The 15769-nt window shown below is 49.6% G+C and overlaps 1 protein-coding gene across 1 annotated transcript in view; it reads right to left on the reverse strand.

The window, feature by feature from the left end:
• The window catches only part of BSN (bassoon presynaptic cytomatrix protein), a 454766-nt gene that overhangs the window by 16673 nt on the left and 422324 nt on the right, over window positions 1-15769 (reverse strand). Inside the window, exons 5-8 of the mRNA XM_019547517.1 lie at window positions 5591-7772; window positions 4424-5244; window positions 3174-3273; window positions 2230-2370 (exon numbers count right to left, since the gene is read on the reverse strand). Coding sequence (XP_019403062.1) covers window positions 2230-2370; window positions 3174-3273; window positions 4424-5244; window positions 5591-7772 — 3244 coding nt within the window. The remainder of the gene's footprint in view (window positions 1-2229; window positions 2371-3173; window positions 3274-4423; window positions 5245-5590; window positions 7773-15769) is intronic.

Consider the following 15769-nt stretch of genomic DNA (forward strand, 5'->3'; position numbering starts at 1 on the left):
CCCCTCCCCTCCTTGCACCCTGCCACAGTGGGACCCCAGCCACTGCTTCCAGTGCTATCTGCTATCTGGTCTCAAAACTATGAATCTATTGTCATACATATATACCGCACTATTTTGATCCTCCCCTTCTAGGGGATTATTGAATGGGTGGTTGCCCAACATCTCCAGGTACATCTGGATGCTATTCCTGTATCCTTGTCAGTCTGTTTTTCATCCTGAGGATAGCACAGATACTGCTTTTGTGGCTGCAGTTTATGATCTTCACTTGGAGATCAGCCAGTGAAATTGTGTCCTGTTGACCTTACTAGATTTTTCAGCAGCCTTTACTACAGTTGACTGTAAGGCACTGATAATACATTAATATGAGCTAGTAGCTCTTTCTGGGATTGCTCTTAGTTGTTTGTGCTCTTTCCTAGCAGGGTGGTATCAGAGGGTGATGATACAGGAGTATTCATTGCACTTCTCAGATCTTTTCTGTAGGGTCCCCCAAGGTCCTGTCTTGTTACCTGTTCAATGTGTCTGTCAAGTCAGTGGGCAAGGCTGTGCAGAGATTTGAGGGGAGGTGCTATCAATATGCTCATAATACCCAGCTTTATCTCATCTGATCCAGGCTCTGCAGCTTCAGTACCTACCCAGTGCCTGTTTGCAGTTGGGGACTGCATGCAGGTGAACCAATTGGGTGCATCCAGATGAGTGCACATGTGCATTTCCCCATGGAAAAATAGCAGCGGCATACAGTTGTGCCTGGTCAGCAGCTGGACTGTGGCTTTGGCCACCAGGCTCCAGTTTCAGGCGATGCACACTGTTGTCATGTGTGCCACCCAGCTTTTTTCAAGCGTTGGTTTTTTGACATTGGGACTTCCGGTGTCAAACTTCCCCCTGCCCCCTGCACTGCAAATTAGCAGACAGGTCTGTGGTCCTGCATAGCACATGTGCATGCTCACATGGACGTACCTATTGAAGCTGAATCCAGACAAAGCAGAGGTGATGGTGGTTGAGAGACCTCATAACTTGGGGGTGTGGGGAGGTAGGGACATCCATCATTGTTGGGCTTCAGCTTCTCTTTGTCACTGAGGTTTGCAGCCTGAGGTGCTCCTGGATCCGCTGCTGCACCTGGATCTTCAGGTAGCAGTGGTGGCTAGAAGTGCCTTTCACCAACTCCATCTGGTGAGAAGGCTGCAATAATTTCTTTCAGATACACATCTGGACACCATCATCCATGCTTTTGTAACCTCAAGACTTGACTATTGCAATGTGCTCCATGTGTGATTGCACTTGATGATTATCCAGAAGCAGCAACTGGTGCAGAACATGATGGCCTGCCTTATGAAGGAGGTGGATGGCCAGGAGCTCATTATTTCAATACTTCAGAGACTGCACTGGCTTCTAATTAGTTTCCAGGCACAATTCAGGGTGCTGGTATTGATCTGTAAGGCCACAAATGATCTAGATTCTACACATTTAAGTGCCTGCTTCCTCTCTTAATGTTCCACCTTGATCTCTAAATCATCCAAGAACAACCTCCTGGAAGTACCATCTGTGCATCAATTTCTGCTGAAGAAAACACATGGGAGGTCTTTCTTGGTAGTAGCTCCTCTGCTCTGGAACCCTCTTCCCTTTGTGGCTTGCCAGAGTCTGACCCTGGACATCTTCCAGAAGCACTGCAAGACCTTTCTATTTGGGCAGGCATTTAACAAACATGGTAAAGCTGGAATATTGTATTGCTTGGGAAGCGTTTTAATTAAATCTTAAATCTTATTGAATATTTATTGAAAGCTGCCCTGAGCCTTTTTTTGGGGGGGAAGGGTGGCATAGAAATCAATAAATATTCATTGACAACTATACATAGGCCTTTTCTCTCTCTGTCACTACATGCATCCATTCCTCCACACATCCATTCACATGATCATCTCTACATTCCCATGCATACCCTTCTCTCTCAGTTCTCAACAGCTTATAACAGGAATTGGTGCACAAATGTTGCTCTGCTAACCCTGCATTGCATTGACATTTGGGCAATTGTTCTGTGGTTGATTCTGTCTCAGGAGCTCCACATGCTGGTGCATGTCCAAAAAGACCCACCAGGTAAGTTTCCAAGGAGCTTCTTTTTTGAGTTGCCCAGCAGAAAGAGAATGTCCCTGCCTGTCTCCAGGGTGCAGCCTCCCAAACGCTCTCCAACCATTTGTAGGAACATCCCAGCCGGAGGCTGGCACTCATGGCTATTCTTACCTTCAGTCAATTTGCCTGCTTGTTCTGCTGCCCCTCCTGGTAGGATTTTGGAAAACATGCTCTCTCCATCCACCCCGGGCTGTCCAGCTGCTGTCGCAGCAGATGGAGTTGCTCCTGAAGGCTTTTGACCCACTTTATTACCTGTTGGGAAATAAATAGACCCATGGTAAGTGACCTTCCAGCTAGTGACCCTTCCCCTGCATGGGGAGTGATCTCTAAAACTGTCATGCTTCCCCTGGTAGGGCTGGAAACCTGGTGGCAGCACATGAGTGGTTTTAACCCATCGCAGGTACAGACAGAATTCCAGTACAGAACATGGCAGGTTGCTTATATCTGCTTTCCTGAATGGGCACTGCCTCATTACAGATCACTGAAGCCATCCTACATGACCCTGTCAAATGCAGCTCCTGCAGGATGCTAATCTAGGCTTGTTCCATAACCTGGCAAGAGCAGAAATGTTTTGGTTCCATGCTACCCTGGGCAACGTTACCCGTGATGGCTTTACTCTACAGCATCTGAATGATGCTGAGGGACTGTAAAAATAAATTAAAGACTAGCTGTCCATAAGGCTGGTGGGAGAAAAGTACAACAGTTTGGTAGCCAATGGCACACAGTAGAGCACAACAGTCAGATTAGAATTACATCCAGCTGCCTTTGACACCTCAGCCCAAGTGACCAGATTTATGGCTGGAATAAAAGTAGGCTTTGACATAAGACCAGAGAAAAGCTTAAAATCATCTTTATGGTACTGTAGCAAGGCACTTTAGTGCTCTGAGACTGTCCCTCTGCTGAAGGGCTATGGAGGACTATAACTAGATCTTCTCCAGTCAGGTGGACTGGTGCTGCTTTCTGCCCCTCAGTGCGAGCACTGGTGGCAATGGTACTGAGAGCCTGGTTTGGAGAAGTGACATAGCTGGGTCAATGGTGGCAGTCTGGCTACTGACCTGCAGCTGCTGCCCCTGGTGGCTGTGCTTGGGGCACTCTCCCCGGCTGCTGTGGCACTTTTGTGGTGGGTTTGGATGCCTCCATCTGTTCTGCTTTTGGCTGTAACATAAAACGTACATCAGACTTCCTCTGGTCTTCTGTGGTAGGCAGGAACATGGGACGTGGCCATCAGGGCTGGCATGATAGTGAACCCAGCGGAAAGGGGAAAGGGCAACACTTCTGCAAGGACTGGCAAACACAGCGTATGCACTGGGAGAAGGACTGCAGTGAGTAAGCAATGGGCACACTGCACACCTGCTCTCAGCAAACTCACATGTACATCCTGCCCCTACACAGAGCTCCACCATGCAACCAGCCATGGGTCTATAAAGAGCATACCCCTGTGACAACCACGACAGCTATGACTGGCTTTAGCTTTCACAAGCAATCTCCATGCAGCTTTGAAGCAGCTGTTCCCTCTGTCTTTCCACTCAGTGGGCAGCTGGTGGGGCTGGCTAAAATGATGGCTGGGCAGGTGGAGGAGTCCTGGATGTGGATGTGGGGCCTGGATTGGTTTACCAACCTCCAGCCCTCTTTACACACTCCCTATGCCCAGACCCCTTGCTTCCATCACCTTGGCCTTCCTCATCCCTCATTCTTTCTCTTGCTCCCATAATTCTCCTCTCTTCCACTCCCTCCTTCCTGCACATGTGTGTGCAAAGCTTGTGGATAAGGGAGGCAGATGGCTATTCTGGGGGATGAAAATACCTGGCAGTGAGCCAGCAGGTTCCTGCCAGCTGGTTTGTCTCAAATGTGGGGGGTAATTTTGTACGTCTGTGTGTGACTTCTAAAAGAGCCAAGCTTGGGGGCTGAATTCGGTCATAAAAGTATGAAAACAAAGAATTTATAGTCCTGCACTGCGGGTGGGTCTCAGCACAGCCTTAGCTCTGGAGCCGCTCCTGATATCCCTCTGCCGAATACCTCGTTAAGATCTCCTGTGCCATGGGCGCAGCTGGTACTTAAAACCTGGGTCACCTCCCTCTCTTTGAAATGCTCTGCACTCTCCTGTGCTGTGCAATACGCCAGGACTAGCCGTGGTGAGTGCCACCCTGGGTTTTGGGATACACCAGGGTATTCCCGCCATTGTGCTCCCCTGTACTGGGTGAACTACCAGGGGTGCTGTTGCTGGTGCTGTGGGACATGACACGCTGCAGCTCCTCAGTGTAAGGGGCAGATACATTGTACCGAATATAGCAGAGGATATACTTACTGGTGTTGCTTGGTGTCCCCCTGCTTGGGCGTGGGGACTTGGCTGTGGCTTCCCTACTGGCTGGGGTGGAGTGGGCTGCTGCTGTGGTAGTCGCGAGGAGGGTGGTCCTTGAGCTCCCAACTGCTGCTGCACCCTAGCCTGCTGCTGCGGCTGCTGTTGCGGGGGCTGCTGGGAAGGGCCTCCTTGCTGTTGAGCAGGTTGCCTGGATGATGGCTGCTGCTGCCTGGTTGATGGCTGTTGTGGCTGCTGCTGCGGTGGCTGCTGCCCTGGTTGTTGTTGCCTTGTTTGCTGTGGTGGCTGCTGTGGTTGATGGGGAAGGGGCTCTGTTTTCTGTGGCTGAGGTGGTGGTTTTTGTGTTTTCTGGGACTCTGAGGTATGGTGGTAATTGGATGGCTGCCGGGATTGCTGTGAGTACTCTGAAGTGCTGGAAGGGTAACCTGGCTGTGTCCTCATTTCTGACTGCTGAGTCTTCTTCTGGGAAGAAGGCTGTGTGTGTGTGCGGGGTTCATGGCGGCCCTGATCTCTGGGGTGCTGCTTGGATGACCTCCGAGGTTGATCATCATTTGGGTGGCGTGAGGATGAATGCCTTACATACTCTCCATGGTGCCTGTGGTCTTTGGAAGAAGAATGACGTGGTTGAGAGTAATCATCATGCTGCCACAGGTCGTCATCTGGAGGCTCATCATAGTCATGGTAGGTGTGTTTAACTGAAGCTCTCTTCTGGGAGGAAGAGGCGTGGCCACTGCAATGCCTTAATCTTTCTGAGCGAGCATCCCTGGGTTTATCAAACCAGTCTGTCTCCTCCTGACCCAAATGATAGGCTTCAGAAACCAAAAATAGATCACAGTCAATCTCTCGATCCAAAGGCATGAACGTGGCCCAGACTGAAGCCATGCAATGAAATAAAAAAATGCAAGCAGCTTATCACATGCATATGGGATACATCACAGCAGCAAGTCAAGACCCCTCCCCAACAACGTACAAACAGGGTTTTACATGTCTTTACATTGAGCAAGCACTGAACACCAACAAGCTAACACAAAACACCCAAAACAAAGAGTGGAAAAGGGAGAAGGCACATGGTGAGCAAACTCAGGCTGTGAGACTGTCTTTGCATATGAGGTGCATGAGCATGCTCTGGGATGTATCACCACAGGTAGCTGTTACCTTCACTGTCTGAAACAACGCAATGTGAATCATCCATCATGTAACCATCCTCATGCTTGTAAGCGTGGTTCCTTGGCACATCTTTGATATGTTCTTGTACATCAGGCAGTGAGTGGCTGGAGCAGAACTGAGGACAGCTGTCCCCAGCTGATGGAGGGAGAGGTCCACCTGAGGAACGAGACACACCCACGGACTTTCCTAAAGGACTGATGGGACTTTCCTCTTCTGAGGCCTGTGTGCGAATTGGAGGTCGCCCTCGACCCTGACTCATGATAAGAGAAGAAGGCTTGGAGCTGCCTTTCTGGGATCTTTCCATGCTGTCTCTCTCATAGGACTTGCTTCTGCTGCTCACATCGCGGCTTGATGATTTCTCTGTCCCATAACCAGATGATCTTGATCTGCTTCCACTGCTGTACACTCTCTCATCATCTGTCATATCCCTGCCAGGCACACCATAGTATTTCTGCTGTTCATACACATTCTTCTTGAGGCCATAGGTGATCTCATCCTGAAACTTCTTTGCTCTGGATGCCACATTGCTGCTGCTGACAGATGTAGTCACCGTGTATGAGGCCAGGTCTGACTCCACATCTTTGGCTTCTTCAATGGGGGAGAATTTGGAGATCTTCTGCTCCATACCTTGTTTTCTGTGCTTACTGCGCTTGGAGGAGATAACAGCGGGGGCCAAGTTTTTGGAGGAATGTTTCTGCACCCCTGTGCCAGAACCATGCTTGTCTGGCCGTGAAGAGTGCCGGTAATCATTGTCCCCATAGTAATAAGAACTGCTGCTCCCTGACATCCTGCCATTGCTCTCTGGCCCCCTGTGGTAGCTGCCCTTTCCTCGATGGTCAGTACTGTGGTGGTCATACATGTCCTCCTCTGACTCCTCCTCTGTTTTGGCATAGCAGCATGGTCTGTTGGAACTGTCAGCATCCACCAGATCACTTTTTTCTTTAAGTTGGCGGCCATTACTGCCTTGCATTTGCACCTCTCTCTTCTGGCTTTCTGCCACTGTGCTGTCTTTGGTTAGTTCACTAATGTCATCAATCATCACGTAATTGCGAGGAATGTTCTGCTCCAGGTTTGTATAAAGAGACTCAGATGAATAAGTGGCTGAAGGGCTGTGCACAGCATTGCTCCGGTCAGGTGGCTTGCCCTCTGGGGTCTTGTACTGCTCATAGCTGCTGGTCACTGTTGTGGTGCTGAAGGTGACATCTGGGGCAGCTGAAGAGACTGTCACAGCTGGGCTGCCAATCACTTCATAATTAGTAGGAATCTTTTGCTCTAAGTCAGCCAGTGATGTCTGCCGTGGCTTCTGGTGTGTGGACTGCGTGTCTGCCTGGGTTTGGAAAAGTGCACTCTGCACTGGCAGCAAGGGTGTTGAGTTGGGGTAGGTGGTCTGTGTTTGATAGGGATTAGGTAGCCGGAAACCTTGCTGGCTCTGCAGCCCCAAGTCTGATTGGTAGCTGGTGTTTGGAGTGAAGGTATGTGCTTGATACGTACTCTGGGAGGGATAGGTGGGTAGCTGACTTGCCTGGAAGCCATTCTGAGAGGTGCTGTTGCTCACCACAGGATACTGGGGAGGCTGACTTCTCATTTGTTGGAAAGCACTGGGGCTCTGCAGACCTGCTGGTCCTGTGGGGTACTGATAAGGGGCATAAGAGGAGGCTGATGTATACTGCAAGCTGGAAAATTCAGCGTACTGGTTAGCTGAGGTGGTGCTTGGCCGGGTGAGCAGGCTGCTGCCCTCATAGCTGGAGAGACGTAAATTGTTCAACTCACTGTCAGACATGTAATCCCTGTTCTCTCCAAGGCATCTTAGGTAGGGATAGTCTCGGATACTCCTATCCTTCAACAGAGACTCCTTTCTTTGATTAATTCCCAGCTCCAGATATTTCAGCTTGGCATCGATCTCCTTCTCTTCCTCATCTAACTCAGCTTGCTTCTTCCTTAGTTTTGTAGATTCATGCTCCACCAGCTTCAGATCACGGTCAATGTCTTTGAGTAGACTGGCCTTGGTTACCTGCATAGCTTGCCCTCCTATCCCCTTCTGCATGAGGCTAGGCAGGTACATTTGGGAGTGGGCTTGACTGGCCAGAGGTAGGTGAGCTTCCTCTGGAGGGGGGCTGGGTAGGGTGCGTTTTACCTTCCGAATCAGTGTGCTGGACTGCAAAGTGGAAATCTAGAAAACAATTGAAACGTGTTAATTCTGGACAGGGGAAAATTTTTCTAAAGAGGATAAAGGCACATACTGCACACCTCATTGGGAACTGGTTCTGTAGGAACACTCTGCACTCCTGTGCTGCCCTTCATCAGAGTTTAGCAAAGCCCTTAAACATTAATTTGTTAAGACTCTACATGCTCCCAGGTTATTACAGTAGTTGATGGACTAAAGTGAAAACTGAGATGCAGGTATGAGAAATAACTGATCAAGATCAGAAAGTGAGATAGCAGTTGGGATGGAAGATGTATCCAACAGACTTGACTTACGGCTTCGTTCTACCACAAAAGGAGGTAGGTGACTTCCATCCTGCCTGACTTCCATATCATGCATCTAGTTCCAGGACTTCAATCCTAGTTTAAAGTCTGTAAGTGCCTAAGTTTTCAAGACTTAAATCTATCAGTTACCTAAAATTCTGCTTCTGTACACGCCCAGAAGTGCCTGAATCTTTCAGTGCCAAGCAGTTCAGCACCTTGCTCAGGCTTAAGCCCTGCTGGGACCAAGTGACTAGATGTGCCCCTGATCATTTGGCCTGAAGGTCTCAATCTCAATAGTGTAACTAAGAGAGGATAAGCAGTACTCGAGCCCTGGGGGTGCAAAAATAGCAGCCACCCCAAAATAATGTGGTGCAAAAATAGCAACCCCCACTGCTGCTGCCTGGAAAAACTGCCCAGTTATTCCTCTGTTCAATCTGCTAGGTGTTCCCAGACCACAAGGAACAGATCAGGCCCCAGCTAAACACGGCTGAGGCAGCGGCACTAACCCATTTTATACAGTAAGTAGAGCACTCACCTGGGATGTGAGCCCAAATTTTAATTCCCTCCTCTGCCAGATGAATTCAAACACTCATTTTTCATGATTCCAGAGAATACTCTAATCAACAGGCTACAGCGGAGAACTCTTCCTCCCTCCTGTTCAGGCTGTTCCACTTTGCATGGAATACTTAAATATTAATTGGGTATGAGAACAAAAGTATGCACGTGAGTAACACTATAGCCTAGTGCTTAGAAAACATATGGGGAAGGGGAAACCTGGCTTCAGTCCTTACTCCACTAAATGTATGGCTCAGTCCTTATTCCACTATATATCACTGTTTTATGTTTAGAAGTCAGTTGGACAAACACTGTAATACATGTCTCCTCTTTATCAGGTGGTTTCCCTAACCACTAGGTCTAATCTATTATTCTCATAACCTTGAGACAGCCTTACTAGAAGATACGGCAGCTAAACAGTTGATCATACACATCAAATCCAGTTTTGCTGGATATAGTAATAATGGGCGCCAGTTCAACAGACATGAGTTTAGAATCATAGAATCACAGAATCATAGAGAAGTAGGACTGGAAGGGACCTCCATGGGGACATCCCTATCCAAACCATCCTATAACCATTGCCTAGCCTATTAGCAAAGGTAGTCAGCCCTAACACAACACAGGACATAACACCCTAATCTGCCACAGGTAAGGTAGCGGGACCATGGTGGCCAACATCCTGCTTCTGTAAGAGCACATCTACATGTCACTGTATGACAACATTGCTATGGCACCATGCTTTAGTACTTCTTTTTGATTTTGCAGCTATATTGCCATGCAGATGTGTAGACACACCCTAAAAGTTATAAAATATGCTCAAGAGATCCAAGGAAGACGTTCATGGTCCCTGCTACAGAGGAAGCCAAAATTCCTTCCTGACCCCAAATATGGCCATCAGTCTGACCCTGAGTTGGAGGGCAAGACCCTCCAGCCAAGAACAGGAATGATGCATAGGGGGTGCACGAGGGTGTACAGCTATGCCCCGACAGAAAAGCATGGTTGGAACCCATGCAGAGTGCTTTAGAAGTGCCCAATCTCATGAGTAATCCAAAGTGGATTACATCTTCATTACATCTGTTAGTGCGTGGGGGAGCAGGGCTCCAGTGCTGTCTTCCGAGGTCGGGGGGGAGGGGTGTCTCCAATCCATCCACCCCACCCTGCAGTGCAGGCTGGGCAAACCCCAGACAGAACTCCCTCCGCTCCTTTCTCCCCTTCCCATTCTGAAGACAGCACCGGAGCTGGGAAAGGGGAGGGACAGGGCTGGGGGAAAGCAGCTGCAGACATGAGGCTGCTCCAAAATGGAGCTTGATCCCCCAACCCACTAGGCCCAACAGCAAGCATCTTTTTGGTCAGGGGGATTGCTGTAACCCATAGTACTTTCTGCAAAGCATCATGAGTTACAGAGGGGAGCCGCATGTCTCTCCATGCTCACAGTGACACTAACAGATCAGTCAGATTCCTTAGCTTTGTGTGATTGGTGAACAGCATACAATGAAAAAAAAAAAAAAGAAACCCTTTAATCTTTTCCCAGAATCTGAACAAAATGGCCCAAATGCATAATCAACTTGTATGGGGGGCATGGGGAAGTGCCCCAGCTGAGATTAGCTGCCACCGCCGTCTGCTGGTGGTTGCCACTTGCCACCCTCCTCCCCCATACCGCTGCCACCATGCCAGCTTCTGCAGGTGGTCTCCATTTACTGCTTGCCACTGACGTTACTGCCTACAAATGGTGTCCCCCCAGCCTCAGAAGGCACCAGTTATTCATGCCTAAATGGGTTCCAAGTTTAAAAGAAACCAGTTGGAAATGCCTTTTAAGTAGCCAAAATTAGTCTAATTTATTGATGAGAAGATTACCAGCCTGTTAGACCAGCACAGTCTCTGCTGATGATGCAGCTCTCCTCTGCACAGATACTTGTGAAGTTGTGGGAGTGGGGTTGGTAAATTTTTTTGCATCCATTCAGAGGGGAGGTTTTGACAGTCAAACCATGCTACTGACTCATAATGCTAATCAGTAGTAGGGCTGTGTGAAGCTTCAGTAGCCGATTCAATTCAGAGGAGATTCGGCACAATTCAGCAGCTGAATATCTGAATTGAATCAGGAGACCCATTAAAAGCTCCAGATCAAATCAAAAGCATCTGAATCAATTAGTTAAAGATTTGGAGATTCGGAAGGCAAGCCTGCAGGAAACAGAAACTGACAAGAAGGAGAGGGAAGAGAGGAGGGGAAAGACTGATCTGATATTGACATCTGTAGCTGGCCAGTGACTGGGATCTCCCCCCGAGTTCCTTACCAATCACAGTGCTCTGCGGAAAGGATGTAGAAACAACATATAAGGCTGTGTGTGAAGTGATCTGTTTCTGTGCCTTTGGTTAGCTGTGTCTGTCTTGCAGCAGCATCTGAAAGGTTCTGGCTTGGTAGCACTAGCTAGTCTCATGCTAGCAAATTGTATCCAATCTTTTCCTACTTACCCTGGCCTAGCATCCCTATTGTTATTCCTTTCAACTTATTATTCCCCCAAAATATTCTTATTTGTTCTTGTTAAGTCTTTTTTTTCTCTGCACAAAAAGAAATCTCATCAAGAGGTGTCATCACTGTGCAGGAAAGCACAACACAGACACACACACACACACACACACACATTTTGCAGCAACACAAAGGGTGCTGGAAAAGCAGGTGCCAGGTCTTTTGGCAGGTGAGGGAGAGGGGGGCAGAGGGAGAGCTGCAAGTTCCCCCTCCCCCTCCAAAACATAGACACACCCTCTTTCCTGGCAGCAATGAGTCTTCTGCTGCTAGTGGGAGCAAGGAGGTGGGAGCAGTGTCTGCACCTGCACCACTTTCACTAACACCAGTAATGACCACCAGCATGACAATCTCCACCCCCTTTCAGTTCCCAGCACGAGCCTTTCAGTGCCAGAGGAGGACCTGGATCTGGAAGCAGAGGAGCTAAGTGCCATAGCTAAGGAAATTCTGGGGAAGGAGGGAGAACCTGAATTTGGGCTCCACACCCTTCAAAGTTCCCCTAGAAGCAGGTCTTTTCTGGAAGGCACTTTGGAGGAGGTTGTGGGGGCAGGTGGCTCAGCTCTTCCTGTTGTTGTGCCTCTGCCTGGTGAGGAGGGGGATAAGGCAGGATCCCCACCCTCAACCCAGAAGTGGGTAGGTGGTGTAGTGTGGGATCATTTTGAGATGGCAGATGATCCCAGGTATGCTACCTGCCAGGTATGCTACCTGCTGAAAGCAGATCAGTTGGGGCAAGGAGATGAAACACTTCACCACCACAGCAATGCTCTACATCTCAGGAGGCAGCACCCCTTTGCCCTTGTCCCTCCTCAGCCTGGCACCAGTGGGAGTGTGCCCAAAAAGAAATCCCCCTCTAACTCCAAAGCACCCATCCCCAAGAAGCAGAAGCAGGCCACCCTGGACCAGTGGGGGAAAGGCAGAGACAAAGGGGGGCATGTTCCCAAGGCAAGCAAGGTCACCCAAGCACTGGGGAGATGCTTGCTCTGGATGGCCAGCCCTTCTCCTTAAGCATCCAGGGTTCAGACAGCTCATGGTGCTCGTGGCCCCATCCTACCAAGTCCCCACATGCACCACCTTTAGCAGGACAGTGGTGACCTCCCCGTAGGAGGCATGCAGGAAGTTCTTGAGGGAGGAGCTGCAGAAGGCAGGGCTGCAGGTAGCTTTGTACTTCACCTCGGACATCTGGAGCAGCCAGGGTAGAGATCATATCTACCTCTCCCTCACAGGACACTGGTGCGATCATTAAGGGTATTGGTGGGCTCTGCTTTAAGCAGAGGTGATGGATGAGTCCCACACAGCAAGGGAGATCATGGTGGCCATGAACCACATGGTGCAGGGGTGGCTCATTGGGCAGGGTGAGCTCACCCGTGGGTTCATGGTCACTGACAACAGGGCCAATATGGTCAAGGCAGTGTGCGATGCCAACTTAGGAGCAGCTAGTGTTCCTGAAGGTGAACCTCCTGCTACTGGAGTTCTCCAAGCTTCATGTGCAGACAGAGTAAATGCCACCCTCCTCACTCTGCACTTATTTGCTTTTTAATTTGCTTTCAGAACCATTTAATGCCCTGCTCTCAGAGCTGGAGGTGGCAGTTTAGTTTATCACCAGCCAACAGGGGAAGAACATCTCCCTGCTGAGCTCCTGTGCCAGGATGAACTTGGAGATATTGACTGGGGCTATGGGGAAGGAGGAGGCCCCAAGTTCTGGGCATGACCTAAAACTGCACCCTGCCTAGGAAGGCCTGATGGGACTGCCAGTTGTGTGGCCACCCCAGAAAATGCCAGGACCCTGAACCTCCCTGGTGAAAGGTGGGTAGGGGGCACCTGATAACCTCCAGCCACCACATGCATGCACAGTCCTTGCTGGGGAGAGCTCAGACCTGTAAGATCTTTGAGTGTCCTGAGGCTTACTGGTTGCAGTGGAGTTGTGAGGGTGAGAACAGCCAGGTGGCTCAGATCTGACCTGAAGTACCCTTGACTATTCCATGCTGGGGCCAGGACCCAAAGTGGGGGGGGTCGAAGGGCCAGGGGGCCCACCGCGAGGAATGCCCAGAGCAAAAGGCTTGAAATTCTGACTGGCCTGAAGGTGGGGTCAGGGCCTAAGGGGGAGCCAAAAGTCTCAGAGAGGGGACCACAGCTGGAGGGGGTGAAGGATGCCATCTGTGAGGAATGAGCCACAGTGTAGGGAAGTAATGAAGCCGCGGAAAGGATGTCACCCCTAGACATCAGGGGCCTAAATGGCAGCCTCCCGGCTGGGTAACATCTGAATCAGTTTTCCATCAAGGTGTGGCAGGTGACAGAGGGACGGGCGGTTGGCCCAGAAACAGGTGGGTGGGCCAAGATCTAACCGGCACTGGGAAGGCTCCCTGTTATAGGCTACCATCCCTGCTGCATTCATCCCACTCTGCCTTTATACACACAAGGCAGACAAGGTTCTTTGGGTCAAACTGATATCTTTTATTAGAACAACTAAATAGTAGGAGAAATGTATCTTAGCAAGCTTTCAGGTTTAAAAACCTTTTGTCAGGCTGAGGAAGAACCTGCAGTTGGTGTGTGCTCTTCCTGGATGGAATGAATAGTAAAGAAGCCAGAGGCTGTTATGCATGCAAGAAAGCCAGTCAGTGAAAATGTAAATTGAGGCACCAGTGGCTGAGAGACAGGCTGGGGGATGGGGATGTAGCAGGTAAAAGTGGGGAGGTACCTGGGGAGTCAGATGTCAGGCAGGTTATAGTGTGTCATAAATCCAATGTCTATATTGAGTCCATGAGTTTTTGTATCTAGGAGGTTGATGAAGTGAAGTTCATAGGCTCATCTGTAAAAAGTGGTTTGTAAGTTCCCTTTGAGGATCAGGACTGAGAGATTGAAGAGAGAGTGGTTTTCTTGTGAAAAATGTGCCCCACAGGTAATTGGGTATTTTTGTCTTTAATAGGTTTGCGGTGTGCATTCATTCTGGTGTGTAGTTGTTGTTTGGTCTCTCCTATGTATTTTCCATCGGGGCATTTTGTGCATTGGATGAGATATATAATGTTTCTAGAGGTGCAGCTGTAAGATCCAGGGTGGTGATGGTTCTGTTGTGGAGAGCAGTAATTGTGGGGGTACTGGAGATATGTTGGCTGTAGGGGTGTGCGAAGTGGGCTCTATTTGATTTGGATTTGGAAGTGGGCCCTATTCAATCCCCAGCCCTGGAACAAACTGTAGGTAATGCTAGGGCCCCCAAGGGGACACTTATGCGCCTATACACAAATGCCAGAAGCTTGGGGAACAAACAGGAGGAACTTGTCCACCTGCTAAATGCTAATAACTATGATGTCATAGGGATAACGGACACCTGGTGGGACTCCACCCATGACTGGGCCACAGGTATAGATGGCTATACCCTGTATAGGAGGGAACTACCCAGACATCTCGTGGGAGGAGCACTCAGCCAAATCCGAGCAGTCACAAAGCTTTTTCTCATGCGTGGATGACCTCTATTTGATGCAGCAAGTCTACGGGCCGACAAGAGGTAAAGCGCTGCTCGACCTGGTACTGGCAGCTGGGGATGACCTAATCAGCGACCTATTGAAGGGAAGCTGGGTGACAGTGACCACAAGCTGATCACATTCACCATCCGCCGTAAAGCTGGCAAGTCAGTCAGCAATATAGAAGTCCCTGACTTCAGGAAAGCCAACTTTGACAAGCTCAGGAGGCTTGTCAGTGAGGCCCTAAAGGGCTGCAACCCAAAGGGGAGGGGAGTTCAGGACAAGTGGTTGCTCCTCAAGGGAGCAATCCTGGACACGCAAGCAAAGTCTATCCTGTCTTAGAGGAAAGGCAGCAAAAGGGCACAGCAACCCCCATAGCTCTCCAGGGAACTAGTGGACCTCCTGCAGCTAAAAAGAAAGGCCTGCAAAGGATGGAGGAGTGGAACCACCACCAAGGAGGAATACTCTGCACTGGTCCGACCGGCAGAGAGCAAACCAGGAAAGCCAAGGCTGAGATGGAACTCCAGCTAGCTACGAATATCAAGGACAATAAAAGTCCTTTTTTAGATATGTGGGGAGCCAGAGGAAAAGCAAGGGCAACACTGGATCCCTGCTAAACCAGATGGGACAACTGACAACTGATGCCCATGAAAAAGCAAACTTGTTTAATGGGTGCTTTGTGTCAGTTTTTCACCAGTCCCATGGGACCCCCCTGCCCACTGTGGGTCAGGGAGGCCCGGGGGAGGGAGACTCCTTACCCTCCATCAAAGCTGACCTCATGAAGGAACACCTTGACAGGCTGGATACCTTCAAGTCAGCTGGACCTGATGGTTTACACCCCAGGGTACTCAAGGAGCTGGCAAGCATCACAGCTCAGCCCCTGGCACAGATCTTTGAGAACTCCTAGTGCCCTGGTGAAGTGCCCAAAGACTGGAAGAAGGCCAATGTGGTGCCTATCTTCAAGAAAGGGAGGAAAGTAGATCTGCCAAACTACAGGCCCATCAGCCTGACCTCTACCCTAGGGAAGGTCTTGGAAAAGATTATCAAAGAGGCCATCCTTAACAGACTAGCTGACAGCAATATCCTGAGGGATACCCAGCATGGGTTTGTGGCAGGTAGGTCTTGCTTGACCAATCTCATTTCCTTTTACGACCAGGTGACCTATCACCT

The sequence above is a fragment of the Crocodylus porosus genome, unplaced genomic scaffold (assembly GCF_001723895.1).
Source record: "Crocodylus porosus isolate Cpor-Errol unplaced genomic scaffold, CroPor_comp1, whole genome shotgun sequence".
NCBI lineage: Eukaryota > Metazoa > Chordata > Crocodylia > Crocodylidae > Crocodylus > Crocodylus porosus.